Source organism: Scyliorhinus torazame, chromosome 2 (assembly GCF_047496885.1).
Source record: "Scyliorhinus torazame isolate Kashiwa2021f chromosome 2, sScyTor2.1, whole genome shotgun sequence".
Lineage (NCBI taxonomy): Eukaryota > Metazoa > Chordata > Chondrichthyes > Carcharhiniformes > Scyliorhinidae > Scyliorhinus > Scyliorhinus torazame.
The window spans coordinates 388,229,963-388,246,150 of NC_092708.1; the positions used below are offsets into that span (position 1 = coordinate 388,229,963).

At 48.0% G+C, this 16,188-nt stretch overlaps 1 protein-coding gene across 2 annotated transcripts in view; it reads right to left on the reverse strand.

Moving 5' to 3' along the window:
- The window catches only part of ttc7b (tetratricopeptide repeat domain 7B), a 378,370-nt gene that overhangs the window by 116,523 nt on the left and 245,659 nt on the right, over positions 1-16,188 (reverse strand). For both annotated transcript variants that reach the window (XM_072494039.1, XM_072494049.1), the window contains exon 17: positions 15,880-15,977. In XM_072494039.1, coding sequence (XP_072350140.1) covers positions 15,880-15,977 — 98 coding nt within the window. The remainder of the gene's footprint in view (positions 1-15,879; positions 15,978-16,188) is intronic.

Genomic DNA, 16,188 nt, shown 5'->3' on the forward strand with positions numbered 1-16,188 from the left:
CACCAGCCTCCAGTTCATAAAGACAGTGTGGTTTTCTTAAAAGGAAGTTACACTGAATCAAAAGAAGCTGTTGCTGACTGTCACTGCTGCAAATGGAGAGTGGAAATGGAGCAGCAGAGCAGGGAGACAGCTATGCCTCAGACACATGTCTCCCACCTCCTTCACAGAGTGCCAGCTTTTAGCTATGACAGGAACATTACCCAAACAGTGCAAGACAATCACAGGCATTCTGCTCCCTCTCCTGCAGGACAAGGGGGTACAAAACACAAGCAATCTGCAGAAAAGTGATGGGAGCCAAGCATGTCTTCATCCCATTTGCCCAACATTGAACAGAGACCAAAACTGGATTTGCCGAGAGGATTGAGAATGACGGCATGTTATTACCCTAGTCCCTTTTAATCTCCCACCTTAACGTCATCCTGCTACATGACAGAAACTGCAAGCTGATGATGAGCTCATGGACTCGTACATTACACCCCACCAAAATTCCATGGGTGGCCGGCTGTGCAGCAATCTGGAATCTATTGTACATGAGACAAACAGACTACAGACAACCAACATTTCCTTTAAGATGTGTGATCCGTGGACACCTTAAAGGGTCAACTCAATTCAACCAGCAGGCAAAGAGGAAGTCCAGGGAGCATTGCAGCCATTCTTCTCCGTGTCTTTCCCTTCCTCACCCAACTATCGCCTGTTGACGTTACACTTTCAGACACCCAAGAATTGCTACCTGGCCAGCCACAACAGCCCCAGGAGGGAGACATAATGCTGCACCGGACTTCCAAGGAAGAAGCATGGTTGCTTGGATCTGACACTCACACCCACCAGTTCACACACTGGCACTCCACAGTCGTCAGAGGCTAATTTGGAGTCAGGACCTGCATGTGGTGAGTCACCGGGTACGAGTGTGCTATGGTGAGGCCAGACTGGAAAGGTTAATCTTTCTACCAACTCTGTGGAGGCAGAGGTCGCAAACATATTCTGTTGCTGTGAACTCAGCTGAAGTCAGATGAAATAGCATCCAGGAGAATCACATGCACACTTGGTGCATTGGTCTTGTGTTGTTGTCATGGAGCATAGAGCAGGGCATCGCACAGAGCTTGGAGCCTATCCTTTCCAACATTGGAACAACGGCCAAATCCATGACAGCACTTGCAGACTCACTTGTAATGCAGCGTCAAGTGGCTGAGGCAACACCTTCCATTGCAGCACAGGCACCAGCTTCACAACGCCTCAACAGTTCAGTACAAACTCAGTCAACGCTCTGTAAATCCTGGCTTACTGTCATCATTGATGTGGACCCTAGTGCTCAAAGGCACTTGCTCCTATGTCAGTCCAGCTGTCTGCCCTCCAATACAATGTTTTTCAAACCTTCTTTTCCTGACACACACTTTTGCCAACTGTCCGACCTTCGCGACCCACGCCACGTTTGCTTACCTTTAATGCGAAAGGGTAGCCTGCTTGGTCCTCATTTCCTCACTTGAATCAGGTTCAAAGGAGGAGAGGGTAATGTGCATATGCATATTAAGTGCAGACTTCAGTCTGCGCCGCCTTCAGCTTTTTGCCGCCTTCATCTTTACAAAAACGGTTATTTCCAACATTGCTCATGTAGATTGTTGTGAAGAGCAATAGCAACAAAATGCTCGTTTTACTCAGCACTGTTTATTCATGGGAGATGCTACTCCAGAATTTTGACAGCATCATGGACTCTTGGCATGTTTAAAATTTTAAAAAAATTGTTTTCCAATTAAGGGGCAATTTAGCGTGGGCCATTCACCTACCTTGCCCATCTTTGGGTTGAGACCCCCACAGACATGGGGAGGATGTGCAAAGACCACAGACAGTGACCCGGGACCGGTAGAGAACCCGGATCCTCGGCTCCGTGAGGGAGCAGTGCTAACCACTGCTCCATCGTACTGCCCCTTTTGGCATGTTTTTAATGTGGTATCACAGGTCAGCGACAGTAGTGTAATCTTTTAATTTGGAGTCAGCTGTAAGTTAGTAACTGACTCTGGGGTCTCAACCTCAAAAGGAATTTTTCACCCATCACTGCTCTTTCAAAATCGGATACTTCTCCTCTCATTTGCCAGTACTTCCCTGCGTATAACACACATGGGCTTGCATGGTTATTTGCACTGGCACAATTGACAAAGCCACGTCTCAAGGAATCATCGTTATACTGCTTTGTACATGAGTTAAGTTTCTTCTTTGTTAACCAGAGGTCCTGGAGCTCTGCACAGAGCTAACGCTAGCACTGTTCTGTCCTGCCTTGGACTCTCCTGCAGAATCCGTTGGGAGATCCTGTTAAGCAGTTACACTGCTGATTTGAGTCTCCGGCCACCTCTTACTTTAAAAGGAAAAATCCATCTTCGTAGTCCTCTTGCCTTGCTTGATAGCCAGCTAGGAAATGGAAGCAGTTCTCCTCCGTGATTTAGCGATAACAGCACGTACATGGAGGGCCCAGAGTGTCCGTGCAAGGCACATGACCTGCTCACTGCTGAAGCTTCTGTCTGGAAGATTGCACACAGCCTAACTTCTTTTCATTTGAAAGGCGACAGTGGCTGCCATTCTCAATTTAAAAGCCGGCAGTGGCCATTGTGCACTTCTTCCCACGATCGGGACCACCGCGGGATTGGTGCGACCGATTGCTCTGTGACACTCCCGCCACACGTCCGTGGGTCATGATCCGCATTTTGAAAAACCCTGCTCCAATAGATTATCAGGAGCACTATTGTCAGTAGCCTTGCTGTGGCCTCTTAGCCAGCCAGCCAACCCAGTTTAGTGCAACCACGCAGTGTGGTGCAGTCCAAAGCCTGGCATACAAGGCTGAGAGGTGTTTGTGCTTGTCATACAAGGCCAACTGCATCCTCCCCGAGGAAAATCCGCCAGCCTTCCATTAAGTTGAAATTACTGGGATAGCACTGCATATGAGAACACGGTTGCGGCTTCCATGAGACAAGTAATAAGGGAATGCATAGGGGTTTTGTTTGTATTATGGCTGTTTGTTGGACAAAGATATTAATGGTGGTGGCTTTCATTTGTACATGGAGAGTTGGGGCAGCAGATCCTGTGGCCTTCCTGAATGTGAGCAGCAACTCACCAAAAAGCCTCCAAAAACAAACGTCAGCACTTCCACTAACTTCACCCTAGCAGAAGCAAGCTAACAGTGCCTCACCTGCAAGTTCAATACCAGTTCCTTGAAATAACATTTAGTGGGGGAGGGGGGCCTTTGTGCTGCTCAGCTATCTGCGAGCAGCAGAAACGTTCAGCGCTCGCGTGTTGACCAAATTTCTGAGATGCGCTTGAAATCAACGGCAACGATTGAATGAGATCATGATTGGACCTTTCCTGATCTTTCCTGCAGTCACGGCGTATGCTGGTGCTAGTTTACATTCCAGCCCACAACACCACGTGGAGTGCCCCAGAGAGGACCAGAGGTATGGCCAATGCCATTTTCGGCCTTCAGGGTTTACACAGCACCGGCACCAGCAGTGCTCGAGAGTCCAACTTCATGGTCACCAAGGCTTTGTTTGATGCCCTTTTGATATATTTTTCCACTTGGGTTGCAAGGCAGCACTGCCCTGCAGATCAATCTATCATTCCTGGCAACTCCAGTCTGATTTTGGAAGGTTGGCAACACAAAAGGTGGCAGATTAACAGCATCACATAAGAAGTGTGTTGGCACAACATCAACTTGCATTAGCTTAAGTGTGCTCTATTCCAATGCCTAGTGCTGTCTGTACACTAAAACACCAAACTACCGTGCGTGGGCTGCATGCAGCCTGATGCTTGGCAACCTGTGCTTTGAATCTCAGGCACTTGGTGCAATCTGTGCTTACATTTCTAATTTGAATTTTTGCAGAGCTGGATGATTAGAATTGGCCACTTTTAGCAGCTGCATCACTATTCCTAGTCAGTAGAGTGATGATTAGTTAATTCATCTGTCAATCATGCTTGAAGACCGCATTGCTGTAAACAGCTGGGATTGGTTTAATGCTTGTAATTTGTATGATGCAACTGTTCCCCCCACCCCAGCCAGTGCATTTTGCTTGAAAAATCACTTGTTTTTATTGGGAGACCTTGCTGTAATTTCAATCATAAAGTTTATTCGCTGTAGTTTGTATAAGTTTCTTTTAAATAGATTCTATGGACCATTTGCTGCAGTGAGCGCTTTAAATATACTTCGCTAAGGAAACAGACATATTTTTGGCTGCAAAATATACAGTTTCCTGCAAGTCCTCCTAATTGGCCAATGCAATGAGACTTATTGGCTGATCGTGATGCCAATTGATACGCTGGTCAATCCTGATTGCACAGGTCAGTCCTGAAGCTGGTGCCCATTGTAGACGTAAGCATCCCGAAGCTTCTTCCCATAACTTGTAAAGAATTAAGTTATGGCCTGTGGGCGTCGCTGGTTCGGCCAGTATTTATTGCCCATCCCTAATTGCCCTTCAGAAGGTGGCGGTGAGCTGCCTTCTTGAACCGCTGCAGTTCCTGAGGTGTAGGTGCACCCACTGTGCTGTTAGAGAGAGAATTCTGGGTTGTTGGCGAGTTACTGCCGTGCATCTTGTAAATAGGCACACATAGCTGCCATTATTTGTCGGTGGTGGAGGGGTTGAACGTTTTTTGGAAGGAGTAGCAATCAAATGGGCTGCTTTGTCCTGGGTGGTGTCGAGCTTCTCGAGTGTTGTTGGAACAGCACTCATCCAGGCAAGTGGAGGGTATTCCATTACATTCCTGACTTGTGCCTTGTAGGTGGTGGACAGGCTTTGGGGAGTCAGGAGGTGAGTATTTCGCCTTAGAATTCCAGCCTTTGACCTGCCACACTATTGATATGGCTAGTCCAGTTCAGTTTCTGATCACTGGTAACCCCCAGGATGTCGATTGTGGGGAATTCAGTGATGGTAATCCCATTGAATGTCAAGGGGCAATGGTTAGATCCTCTCTTGGAGGAGATGGTCATTGTATGGCATGAATGTAACTTGCTTCTTGCCAGCCAAGCTTGGATATTGTCCAGGTCTTGCTGCATTTGGACATGGACTGCTTCATTATCTGAGGAGTAGCTAATGGTGCTGAACATTGTGCAGTCATCTACACGCATCCCCACTTCTACCATATGATGGAAGGGAGGACTTTGATGAAGCAGCTGAAGATGTTTGGGCCTAGGGCACTACCCTGAGGAACTCCTGCAGTGATGTCCTGGAGCTGAGATGATTGACCTCCAATCACCATACTCTGTCAAATGCTGCCTTGATGTCAAGGGCAGTTACTCTCACCTCTTGCATTCAGCTCTTTTGTCCAAGTTTGAACCAAGGCTGTAACAAAGTCAGTAGCTGAGTGACCCTGGTGGAACCCAAACTGAGTGTCTGTGAGCAGGTTATTGCTGAGTAAGTGCCGCTTGATAGAACTGTTGATGACTCCTTCCATCACTTTGCTGATGATGGAGAGCCGGCTCATTGGGCGGTAATTGGCTGGGTTGGATTTGTCCTATTTCTTGAGGCAAGGACACACATGGGCAATTTTCCGGATTGCCGGGTAGATGCCAGTGTTGTAGCTGTACTGGAATAGCTTGGCTAGGGGTGCGGCAAGTTCTGGAACACCAGCCTTCAGTACTATTGCCGGAATATTGTTCGGGCCCATAACCTTTGCAGAATCCAGTGCCTTCAGCTGCTTCTTAATATCACGTGGAGCAAATCGTATTGGCTGAAGACTGACATCTGTGAAGCTGGGGAGGCCGAGATGGATCATCCACTTGGCACTTCTGACTGAAGATTGTTGCAAATGCCTCAGCCTGGTCTTTTGCACTGATGTACTAGGCTCCTACATCATTGAGGATGGGGATATTTGTGGAGCCTCCTTCTCCAGTGAGTTGTTTAATTATCCACCACCATTAACGGCTGGATGAAGGGCATCAACAAACAGTAATCAAACAAGAAATATTAAAAGAAAATGCTGCAAGCACTCAGTAGATCTGGCAGCATCTGTGGAGAAAGAGAATTAAGATTTCAGATCGACGACCTTCCATCACCTGGGATGTCAGCCATGCGTCTCCTGCCAAAGGTGCTGCCTGACCCAAGCAATTCCAGCATCCTTTCTTTTCTTTTAGATTTTCACCATGAAGGATCTTTTGTATTAGTTATCACTTGAGAGATTTCTGTGCACTCATGCCACAGAGAGTAGGCCACTCCCCTCCCCACCAAGTTCACATAATGCGAAAAACAGTTTTCTGTTCTGAATGTAAATGTGGGTTCGTTCCTCTAATTGGATTAGAAAATACTATCCCCTCAGGGTTGCCCATCTTCCACTTGGAGCACAATATATCATTCTCACTCACTTCTACAAATGTCCCAAGGTGTCTTTGTGGCCACTCATTCCATTCAATATCAGCATGCGGTTTCATTTCAGTGTGGCTGCACACATACTCCACAGTCAAGTCTTCTGGGATGAATAAGAAGCAATATTAATTTTTCTAGGTTTCTCTCGGTCACTGCTGCTTATGCCAGGCTTGGGAATTAATAAACAGGACAGATTTATGCAGGTCTTGTACAATAATGAAATTGAACTCAAATCCATTTGTTGGAATGATGGGTCCCGTTTTTCAGCAGGCAGACAGAGAGAGGTGCGTCAGACCTGGCAACGAGCTGCAATAAATATCTCCCACAAAGTGAAGCTAACTGGGTAACTCAGAAGTGACAAAGTCTTATTAGTCTAATGAACGAAGGCACCGATCATTCTCCACCGCTTGTCAGGACTTCATATGTTCGTGGCCCTACAGAAGCATTTCCTACTGTGGCAATGAACCTAATCTTTGAGCTCTTTTTTCTAGAATAAGGGACAGTCAGCCATACCATTTCAGGGGAATCAGAGGCAGGTGGGTTTGATCTGAAGGTCATTGTCAATAGTTGATCTGTTGTCTTGTTTTTGTGTTTCACTTCAATGCCTTGGTTTGAGTTGCAGAATGGAGGTATTTTAACAACACTCAAACAACTGATGAACAACAAGCATTTTAGATGCCCAAGTGACTGGGGACTAATCTTCCACACAAATAATATTCCTAATTCCATGGCACTGGTTTAAACAAAGCAGGGAGTTTCCCACTCCAAGATTCAATCCTCAACCAATGCCACCAACACAGATCTGACAATTTTTTCTATTCGCTGTTTGTAGGACCTGGATGTGAATAACGTTTGCTTCTCTATCAGTCTAAATAATAGGAATGACTTCACTTCAAGGAAACAATCCTCTGGTGGTAAAGTTTTTTGGGAGCTCCTGGGTCTGTGACACAGTTTTCTGTAAATGCAAATGATGTGTGCAGTTAACTACCACCCAATTCATCATTAATGTGCCACTTCTTCCACTAGAAAAAAAGTTACAAAATGCTTGAATAAGATGTGCAGTCTCAAAGAAGGTGGGGAGATTTGAGCAATAGTTTTAATCAATGAAAACTTTGATTAGACCTTGGAACTTGCTAACATGTGTAGCAGTTGAGGCAATTAGTATAGACACATTTAAGGGAAAGCTTGATAACACATGAAGAAGAACGGATTAGATTGGAAAGTTATACCGACGGGGTTAGATGAAGCAGGGTGGGAAGTGGCTGGTGTGGAGCAACACAGATTTATTATGCCAAATGGCCTGTTTTTGGCCTTTAAGTGCCATGTAGCATTGCTGGTGACAGTGTTAGTGCCAGAAAGGCAACTAAAGTTCTCCCCTGTCCGTTTCATCATTTTGAAGCTGGATGTAAAGCCAATGAACGATCGCTAACACCTTGATTGGTGACAGGGTGCAGTGAATGCTGATGTACTGTTCTGATGTACCGGGCAGCACGGTAGCACAAGTGGATAGCACTGTGGCTTCACAGCGCCAGGGTCCCAGGTTCGATTCCCTGCTGGGTCACTGTCTGTGCGGAGTCTGCACGTTCTCCCCGTGTCTGCGTGGGTTTCCTCCGGGTGCTCCGGTTTCCTCCCACAGTCCAAAGACGTGCAGGCTAGGTGGATTGGCCATGATAAATTGCCCTTAGTGACCAAAAAGGTTAGGAAGGGTTATTGGGTTACGGGGATAGGGTGGACATGAGGGTTTCAGTGGGTCGGTGCAGACTCGATGGGCCGAATGGCCTCCTTCTGCACTGTATGTTCTAAGTCTATGTATGTTCTGGGGCAGTTAGAGCAAAACTCTGCAATACGTCTATTGAAATTATGTTAGTTGCTAAGTACTTCCAGTAACTGACTTGAAGAACTGGAGATAGGAGCACGTTGAACGTCACACATCTATAACTGTCCGGCTTAGCTCCCCTCCAAGTCACCCACCATCCTGACTTGGAAATATATCGCTGTTCCTTCACTGTCGCTGGGTCAAAATCCTGGAACTCCCTCCCTAACAGCACTGTGGGTGTACTTACAAAACAGGGACTGTCGCGGATCAAGAGACAACTCACCACCACCTTCTGAAGGGCAACTAGCAATAAATGCTGGCCTAACCAGCAAAACTCACATCCCATAATTGAATTTTAAAAAACAATTTGCATTTATCTGGTGTCTTTAACATAGTAAATTGTCCCCAGGCGCCTCACAGGGGTTTGCCGGCCAAGATTTGAAATTGAACATAAGCGACCAAAAACTTGGACAAAGAGATCAGTTTAAAGGAATGACTCAAAAGGAGGAGAGGGAAGTGGAGAGGTTCAGGGATGGAATTCCAGAGCTTTGGACTGGACAGCTGAAGGCATGGTCACCAATGGCGGAGTGAAGAAAACTGGGGATGTCCAAGAGGGCCAAAATTGGAGATTCCATTCAGCTGTTCCTAATACAACTGCACTGATATGTGAGTGACTGCACAAGCTGGGGAATATACTGTCTAATCTTCTGGGGCACTATTTCTGCACAGAGGCACCATGTACGAACAGTTCTAACTGATAGCATTTGTTCTGTTTGACATGAAACCACAATTTCTCTCATTGGGTGCTGCCTGACCTTCGCCCCGGCTTCCCATAATGCTTTTACTTTCTTGCTCACTAAGAATTGTGTGACATTAATCCACCAGAGGTGGTTTGGTTCATGCGTTCCTTACAGCAAACCTAACCGACTCACCGTCTACTGGACTTTAATCTGATTGTCTCCGTTCAACAGGCCTGAAACATTACGCCATTCCCACCCTCCCCAACTTTAAATGCTGCGGGGCCCATTTCCAGCAAGTTAATTAAGTTCTTTTTAATTGTCAGGGATATGTACTGCCTGGTTTTCAGTGGCAGGAAGCATCTTTGAAAGACGTCAGACACCAGGAAGGCAAAGAGAGCAGAGGTCGGCTAGTGTCAAGTGCCAAAATTCAGCATCCTTCTCAAAGAATTATGTAACGGTAGCAACAAGAGGTAACATTCAAACTTTTACCCCCTACCCCCGGAGGCAGAGGCCAGTGAGAAATTCCGGCCCCACCAACGTCTATGGCGTTTTGCGTGGCTCGCCCACCCTGCTGCTGGGGAGCCCATTATAGACGGCAGAAGTGGAAGTTCCCTCCAGCGGGAGTGGCTGCAAAATCCCACCTAAAGATTCCAGTGTGGAAAATGAAGTGATACCCTGTTGCTTAAAACTTTTTAATTAGAGTTCTTCAATGGTTGGCTGTTGATGGTTTTGTGTGGAACTGTGCCACATAGTCCAGGAAGGCTCCTGGTCTGATCCTCGTGCTGAATTCTGATCTTGGAAGTACTGTGGGCAGTTGAACTACCAATAGTCAATGTCTCGGATGCAGAAATGTTCATTTTTGAATACAATCGCTCTCCCAAGTGCTAACAAGTGACCCCCCCCCCCCCCCCACTTTCTGAAAAACATGCTGTTATTGGAAGGAGACAAGAACAGGTTGGAGAAGCTCTCCACCCTCCCAACAAACCATCGATGTGCACCGTCATTTGGCTTGGGCACAGGTGTGGAAATGACCACTGGGGTGATATAAGAGGGTGCCCAGGGCATCACGTGTTTGTACCCATGCACAAGTTGGCGTCGTTGGAAAAGAGGGGGGAAAAAATTGAAGAGAAAGATTGACAATAAGATCATCTTGAAGAGGGCACAGAGAAAATTGACTAGAATGGTACCAGTGAGTTCCAATGATCTGGACGGCACTGCTTGAAACGGTAACGGAACTTGATTCAATGCTGACTTTCAAAATAGAATTGGATAGAAACTTAGAAAGGAAAAAAAAGCTGCAGAGCGATGAGGAACGAACGAGGGAATTAACTAACTGGATAGCTCTGTCAAACAACTGGTACAGGCACAAAGACTTCTGCATTGTACAGAAGATTTACTTGGATTGGAGTTATGCATTTTATAGGGACACTTAACAGGTTAACAAAAAAACAAACTTGGAGGTTGCTTTCACATGTATAAACTGACCTATAAAAAAAAAAACTAATTTATTTTGCACTTAATAAGCATTTAAATTGTTCCTTTCAGTTTCCAGTTGGGTTGTGAAATCCACTTTCTATAACCCAGAGCCAAACCCAGTTTTACCTTCAGAAACAGGGATTTACCAACTGGGAGCCAACACATGGCCAAGTCTCTGAAAGCTGAATTCAAACAATACAACAGACAAAGGGAAAAGGGTGTGCTGATTGGTGAGATGTAGTAGGTGAGAGGAGATTTGTATGGAGCATAAAAAATGGCACAGACCCTGTTGGACTGATCAAGTTACTGTAAATTCTATGTGATATGAAAAGAGTTTCTATCTCAATGTAATTGCACCAAATTTTCTGACTCCAAACAGAACAATTTTAAACGCATCAAGATCAGTACTTAGGGGCCTTGTCTATTTAATGTATGTGTTATAACCTGCCTACTTGCCATTGGCTGGGGACTAATGACAATCCCACAATCCTGAGGGAGTATGAGCTTCCCCAATGAGGGGGGGGGGGGGGGGGGGGGAGAAACCATTAGTCAACTCCTAGTATAAATAAAGCTGGCCAGTTTAGGAACCAGCAGGAAGGAGTGTGCAGCAAGGGAAGTTGCTGCAGCTAAATAAATGTTATTACTTTGTATCCTTAAAACTTGTGCTGGATTCTTTGTGGCCCTCACAAAACTGGCGACGAAGGTTAAAGTGAATAGATGTCTACACTGCTGAAGCCACCTCCCTGGATTTTTGTTGGATACAGGTTGGAAGTTGTTTTCTATTATACCATGCCTCTGTACGGACGTTTGGATGTTTTTGATGCTGCGCTGGAAAGCTGGAACCAGTACACACAATGGATACGTTACTATTTTCGGGCAAACAATATCACCGAAAACGAGCGCCAGGTGGTCATATTGCTCACCGCCTGCGGCCCGCATACGTTTGGGGTGATTAGGAGCCTTACGTACCCAGCTGCGCCGGGCACCAAAACGTTTTATGAACTTGTGAATATAGTGGGGCAACATTTTAACCCAACCCCGTCCACGATAGTTCAGCGTTACCGGTTTAATACCGCTGAGAGGACCCCTGGAGAATCCCTTGCCGATTTTCTATCCAGGCTACGCAGGATTGCGGAGTACTGTGACTATGGTGAGACCTTGTCAGAAATGTTACGCAACCGTTTGGTTTGCGGTATTAACAATGCGGCCACCCAGAGAAAGTTGTTAGCTGAGCCAACATTGACTTTTCAACAGGCCATTCAAATAGTATTGTCCCGAGAGACCGCAGAACGAGGAGTGCAGGAGCTACAGGGAATGGAAGTGCATGCCTTGGGGCGCAACCCCTTCCGTCCGAAAACGTCCCCCCGCACACCTTGGGCGAGGCAACGTCCGGACCAACGCCAGTGGCCGTCAGACATTCCTCCCCGAAGGGAGCCTTCTCCAGAACCAATGGATGAGGAGCCATGTCCGTGTCAGACTTGTAGGCGCCGACCCCGTCGCGGACGGCGGTCCTGGGGGCGCCAGAGGCGCCGTCGTTCCGACCGAAACTGGGACCAGCCCAGGGGCTGTAATTGGGACCAGCCCAGGGGCCGTACCTTCCATGTGGATGAACCTGCGGCGACTACTCCTGAGGATGACTGCCTGCAGTTGCATTGTGTGGCAGCTCCCCGTGTGGCCCCCATTTAGGTGACAGTACGGGTCAATGGCCACCCGCTTGAGATGGAGTTGGACACTGGCACAGCGGTCTCCGTGATCGCCCAGAGGACATTCGACCGCATCAAGCAGGGTATACAGACCCTTACATTAACCGACTCACAGGCCAGGTTGGCCACCTACACGGGGAACCACTGGACATTGCAGGAACTACAATGACCCCTGTTGTTTATGGACGCCAGGAGGGGCGTTTCCCATTTATCGTGGTGCGCGGCCATGGGCCCAGCCTGGTGGGTCAGGACTGGTTGCGCCATTTGCGGTTGCAATGGCAGCACATCCTCCAAACAGTTTCTGAAGGGTTGACTGAGGTGCTAGGACGATACCCAGATGTATTCCAGCCTGGTTTGGGGAAAATAAAAGGGGCCATAGCCCGTATCCAAGTCGAACCAGGAGCACACGCCGCGCTATTTCCGGGCGCGCCCGGTGCCTTATGCCTTGCTCGAGAAGGTAGAAGGGGAGCTCACTCGTTTGGAGAGTTTGGGTATTATCAGGCCAGTCTGTTTTGCTGACTGGGCAGCACCAATTGTACCTATAATGAAGCCAGATGCTGCAGTTTGCTTGTGTGGCGACTATAAACTTACAGTGAATACGGCTTCCCGACTCGACCGATATCCAATGCCTCGCATAGAGGATCTCTATGCGAAGCTTGCATGTGGACTCTCGTTCACAAAATTAGATATGAGTCACGCCTACCTGCAGTTGGAGCTGGACCCTGCCTCCCGACCATATGTAACGATTAATACACACCGGGGCCTGTATGAAAATACACGGTTGCCCTTTGGAGTATCTCTGCCTGCGCAATTTTTCAACGTGTTATGGAGGGCATTTTGAGAGGTTTACCACGTGTTGCTGTCTACTTAGATGACGTTTTGATTACAGGGACGTCAGAGCAGGAACATTTGGAAAATCTGGAGGCTGTCCTTAGATTCCTTTCGGAGGCTGGAGTCCGTTTACGTCGCACAAAGTGCGTATTTCAGGCAAAGGAAGTAGTCTACCTAGGTTATCGGGTGGACCGCGAAGTTTTGCACCCCATCGCAGAGAAGGTGTGTGCAATTCAACAGGCCCCCGCCCCGACTGACACTTCGCATCTTCATTCTTTTCTCGGTCTCGTAAACTATTACGGGAAGTTCCTCCCCAATCTGGCAACTATGCTGGCCCCTTTGCACCTTCTGCTAAAGAAAAATCACACCTGGGTTTGGGGTCAGCCGCAAGAAACCGCTTTCCGGCGGGTTAAGCAACAATTGTCGTTGTCTGGGTTACTAACCCACTGTGATCCTGGAAAGCCTTTGCTCGTCACATGTGATGCATCCCGTATGGTATTGGGGCCGTCCTGTCCCACAATATGGAACGGGGCCGAGCGACCGATAGCTTTCGCCTCCCGCACATTGACTGCAGCAGAGAAAAAGTACGCGCAGATCGAGAAGGAGGGCCTGGCAGTGGTTTTTGCGGTGAAACGCTTCCACCAGTACGTGTATGGCCGCCATTTCACTATCGTGACTGATCATAAGCCTCTGCTGGGACTTTTCAGAGAGGATAAGCCAATACCGCCTATTGCTTCCGCACGGATCCAGCGCTGGGCTTTGTTGCTTGCTGCATACGAGTATTCTCTGGAGCACAAACCAGGTACGCAGATAGCAAATGCCGACACACTGAGCCGATTGCCTTTATCGACCGGCCCCATGTCGACCCCCACGACCGGTGACGTGGTTGTAACCCTAAATTTTCTGGACATCTTGCCTGTCACGGCATCACAGATCCGTGAGTGGACCCAGACGGAGCCAGTCCTGTCAAAGGTTCGGCACATAGTCCTGTATGGTGGGCAGCATAGACAGCTCCCAGGCGAGTTGCGGGCATTTTCCTCCAAGCTGTCAGAATTCAGTGTGGAAGACGGCATCCGCTTGTGGGGACGCGTTTGATTGTCCCGGAAAAAGGCTAGGAGCTGATACTAACAGACTTGCACAATGGGCATCCAGGTGTGACCAAAATGAAAATGTTGGCCCGGAGTTATGTCTGGTGGCCATGCCTCGACACCGACATTGAGAAGGTGGCCCAAAACTGCTCCATTTGCCAGGAGCATCAGAAGCTTCCGCCGGCCGCGCCCCTACATCACTGGGAATGGCCAGGGCGGCCTTGGGCACGCTTGCATGCAGATTTCACAGGCCCTTTTCAAGGATCCATGTTCCTTCTATTAATCAACGCCCAGTCTAAATGGCTAGAGGTGCATAAGAGGCAGGAGACAACGTCCTGCGCACAATTGAAAAGATGCGTTTGTCGTTTAGTACGCATGGCCTCCCCGAGGTGCTGGTCACGGATAACGGCACTCCATTCACGAGTGAAGAGTTTGCGAGGTTCACGAAGATGAACGGCATACGCCATATCCGCACTGCCCCATACCACCCAGCTTCAAATGGGTTGGCAGAGCGCGCAGTGCAGACATTCAAAAGAGGCCTAAAGAAGCAGTCTTCCGGATCAATGGACATGAGACTGGCTCGCTTTTTGTTTACGTATAGGACCACCCCCCCATGCGGTGACTGGGGTAGCTCCCGCAGAACTCCTAATGGGCCGGAGACTTCGCACCCGCCTTAGTATGGTTTCCCCGGACATTGGCGCAAAAGTACGCCGCACACAAGAATGGCAGGGACAGGGATTTTCTCGGCATCGGCCGATTCGGCAGTTTGCGCCCAGTGGCCCAGTGTTCGTTCGGAATTTTGCTGGTGGTGCCCAGTGGGTTCCTGGCGTAATCGTTCGCCAAACGGGCCCTATATCTTACCAGGTGCAAGCCCAGGGTCGTCTCCAGCGCAAACATGTAGACCACGTTCGGTCCAGAAGGCAGGTCGTTACAGAACCGAGTGGAGATAGAGACGCTGACATGACGGAGGCAGCAGACTCTGACTCCGAGATGGAGACACAGGATGCATCAGAGGGGGAATCCTCGGGTCCACGGGCCGTGGATGTACAACCGTTGCGCCGTTCATCACGGAAGCGCCGGTCTCCGTCTCGTTACACGCCGCCTGATCCAGCGCCGCGTGCAAATGGTGTCCGGCCTGCGGAAAAACGAGTCCGACGCCCTCCTTCGCCAGGGTCTTCGGTGGATTCCTTGGACTTTGGGGGGGGAGGGATGTTATAACCTGCCTACTTACCATTGGCTGGGAACGAATGACAATCCCACAATCCTGTGGGAGTATGAGCTTCCCCAATGGGGGGGTGAGGAGAAACCATTAGTAAACTCCAAGTATAAATAAAGCTGGCCAGTTTAGGAACCAGCAGGAAGGAGTGTGCAGCAAGGATAGTTGCTGCTGCTGTTATATATATATATATGTTATTGTAAATAAATGTTATTACTTTGTATCCTTAAAACTTGTGCTGGATTCTTCATGGCCCTCACAAAAGTATGTATTCATTCTATCATATTGCTCACTATGGGAGCTCACAATAGGAGGCTGGTTTAGCACACGGCTAAAGAGCTGGCTTTGAAAGCAGGCCAGCACCACGGTTCAATTCCCGTACCAGCCTCCCTGAACAGGCACCGGAATGTGGCGACTAGGGACACAGTAAATTCATTGAAGCCTACTTGTGACAATAACCGATTTTCATTTTTCATTTTCACACTATGTTGACCCTGGGCTCCGATCGTCTACATGAGGGATTTTCCTCCTGCTGCAGCGTCTCCGAACCATATAGCAAGCTGCAGAGGTGATGGATCTGGACAACGGAGTGAACTTTTGAATTAGCAACATATCCGTGTAGCGCATCCAGACCAAGATGACAATGATTACGAATGACAGAAGATAACATTTACCTGTCTCAGGATCACTGAAATCGGGCAGCGAGATGGTGTTAAGATTCCGCCTGTCAGCTATGACTCTGTCCAGTAAGCTGCTCCCTCTCCCTGAATCACTGTAACAGATTTAAAAATTCACCACAATATCGTAAAGGCATTAACTGTATTCTGTTTTTCTATGCTAAGAAGAAGGTGAGATAAACCGTTAACATGTTCTGTGTGGTACAAGACAGACAGATTTGCGATTTGTACTGATTCGTTGACATAGCGCCTTTCACAGTCCCAGGATATCTGTGCTTCCGTCAGTGAAATATTGTTTTGAAAGTA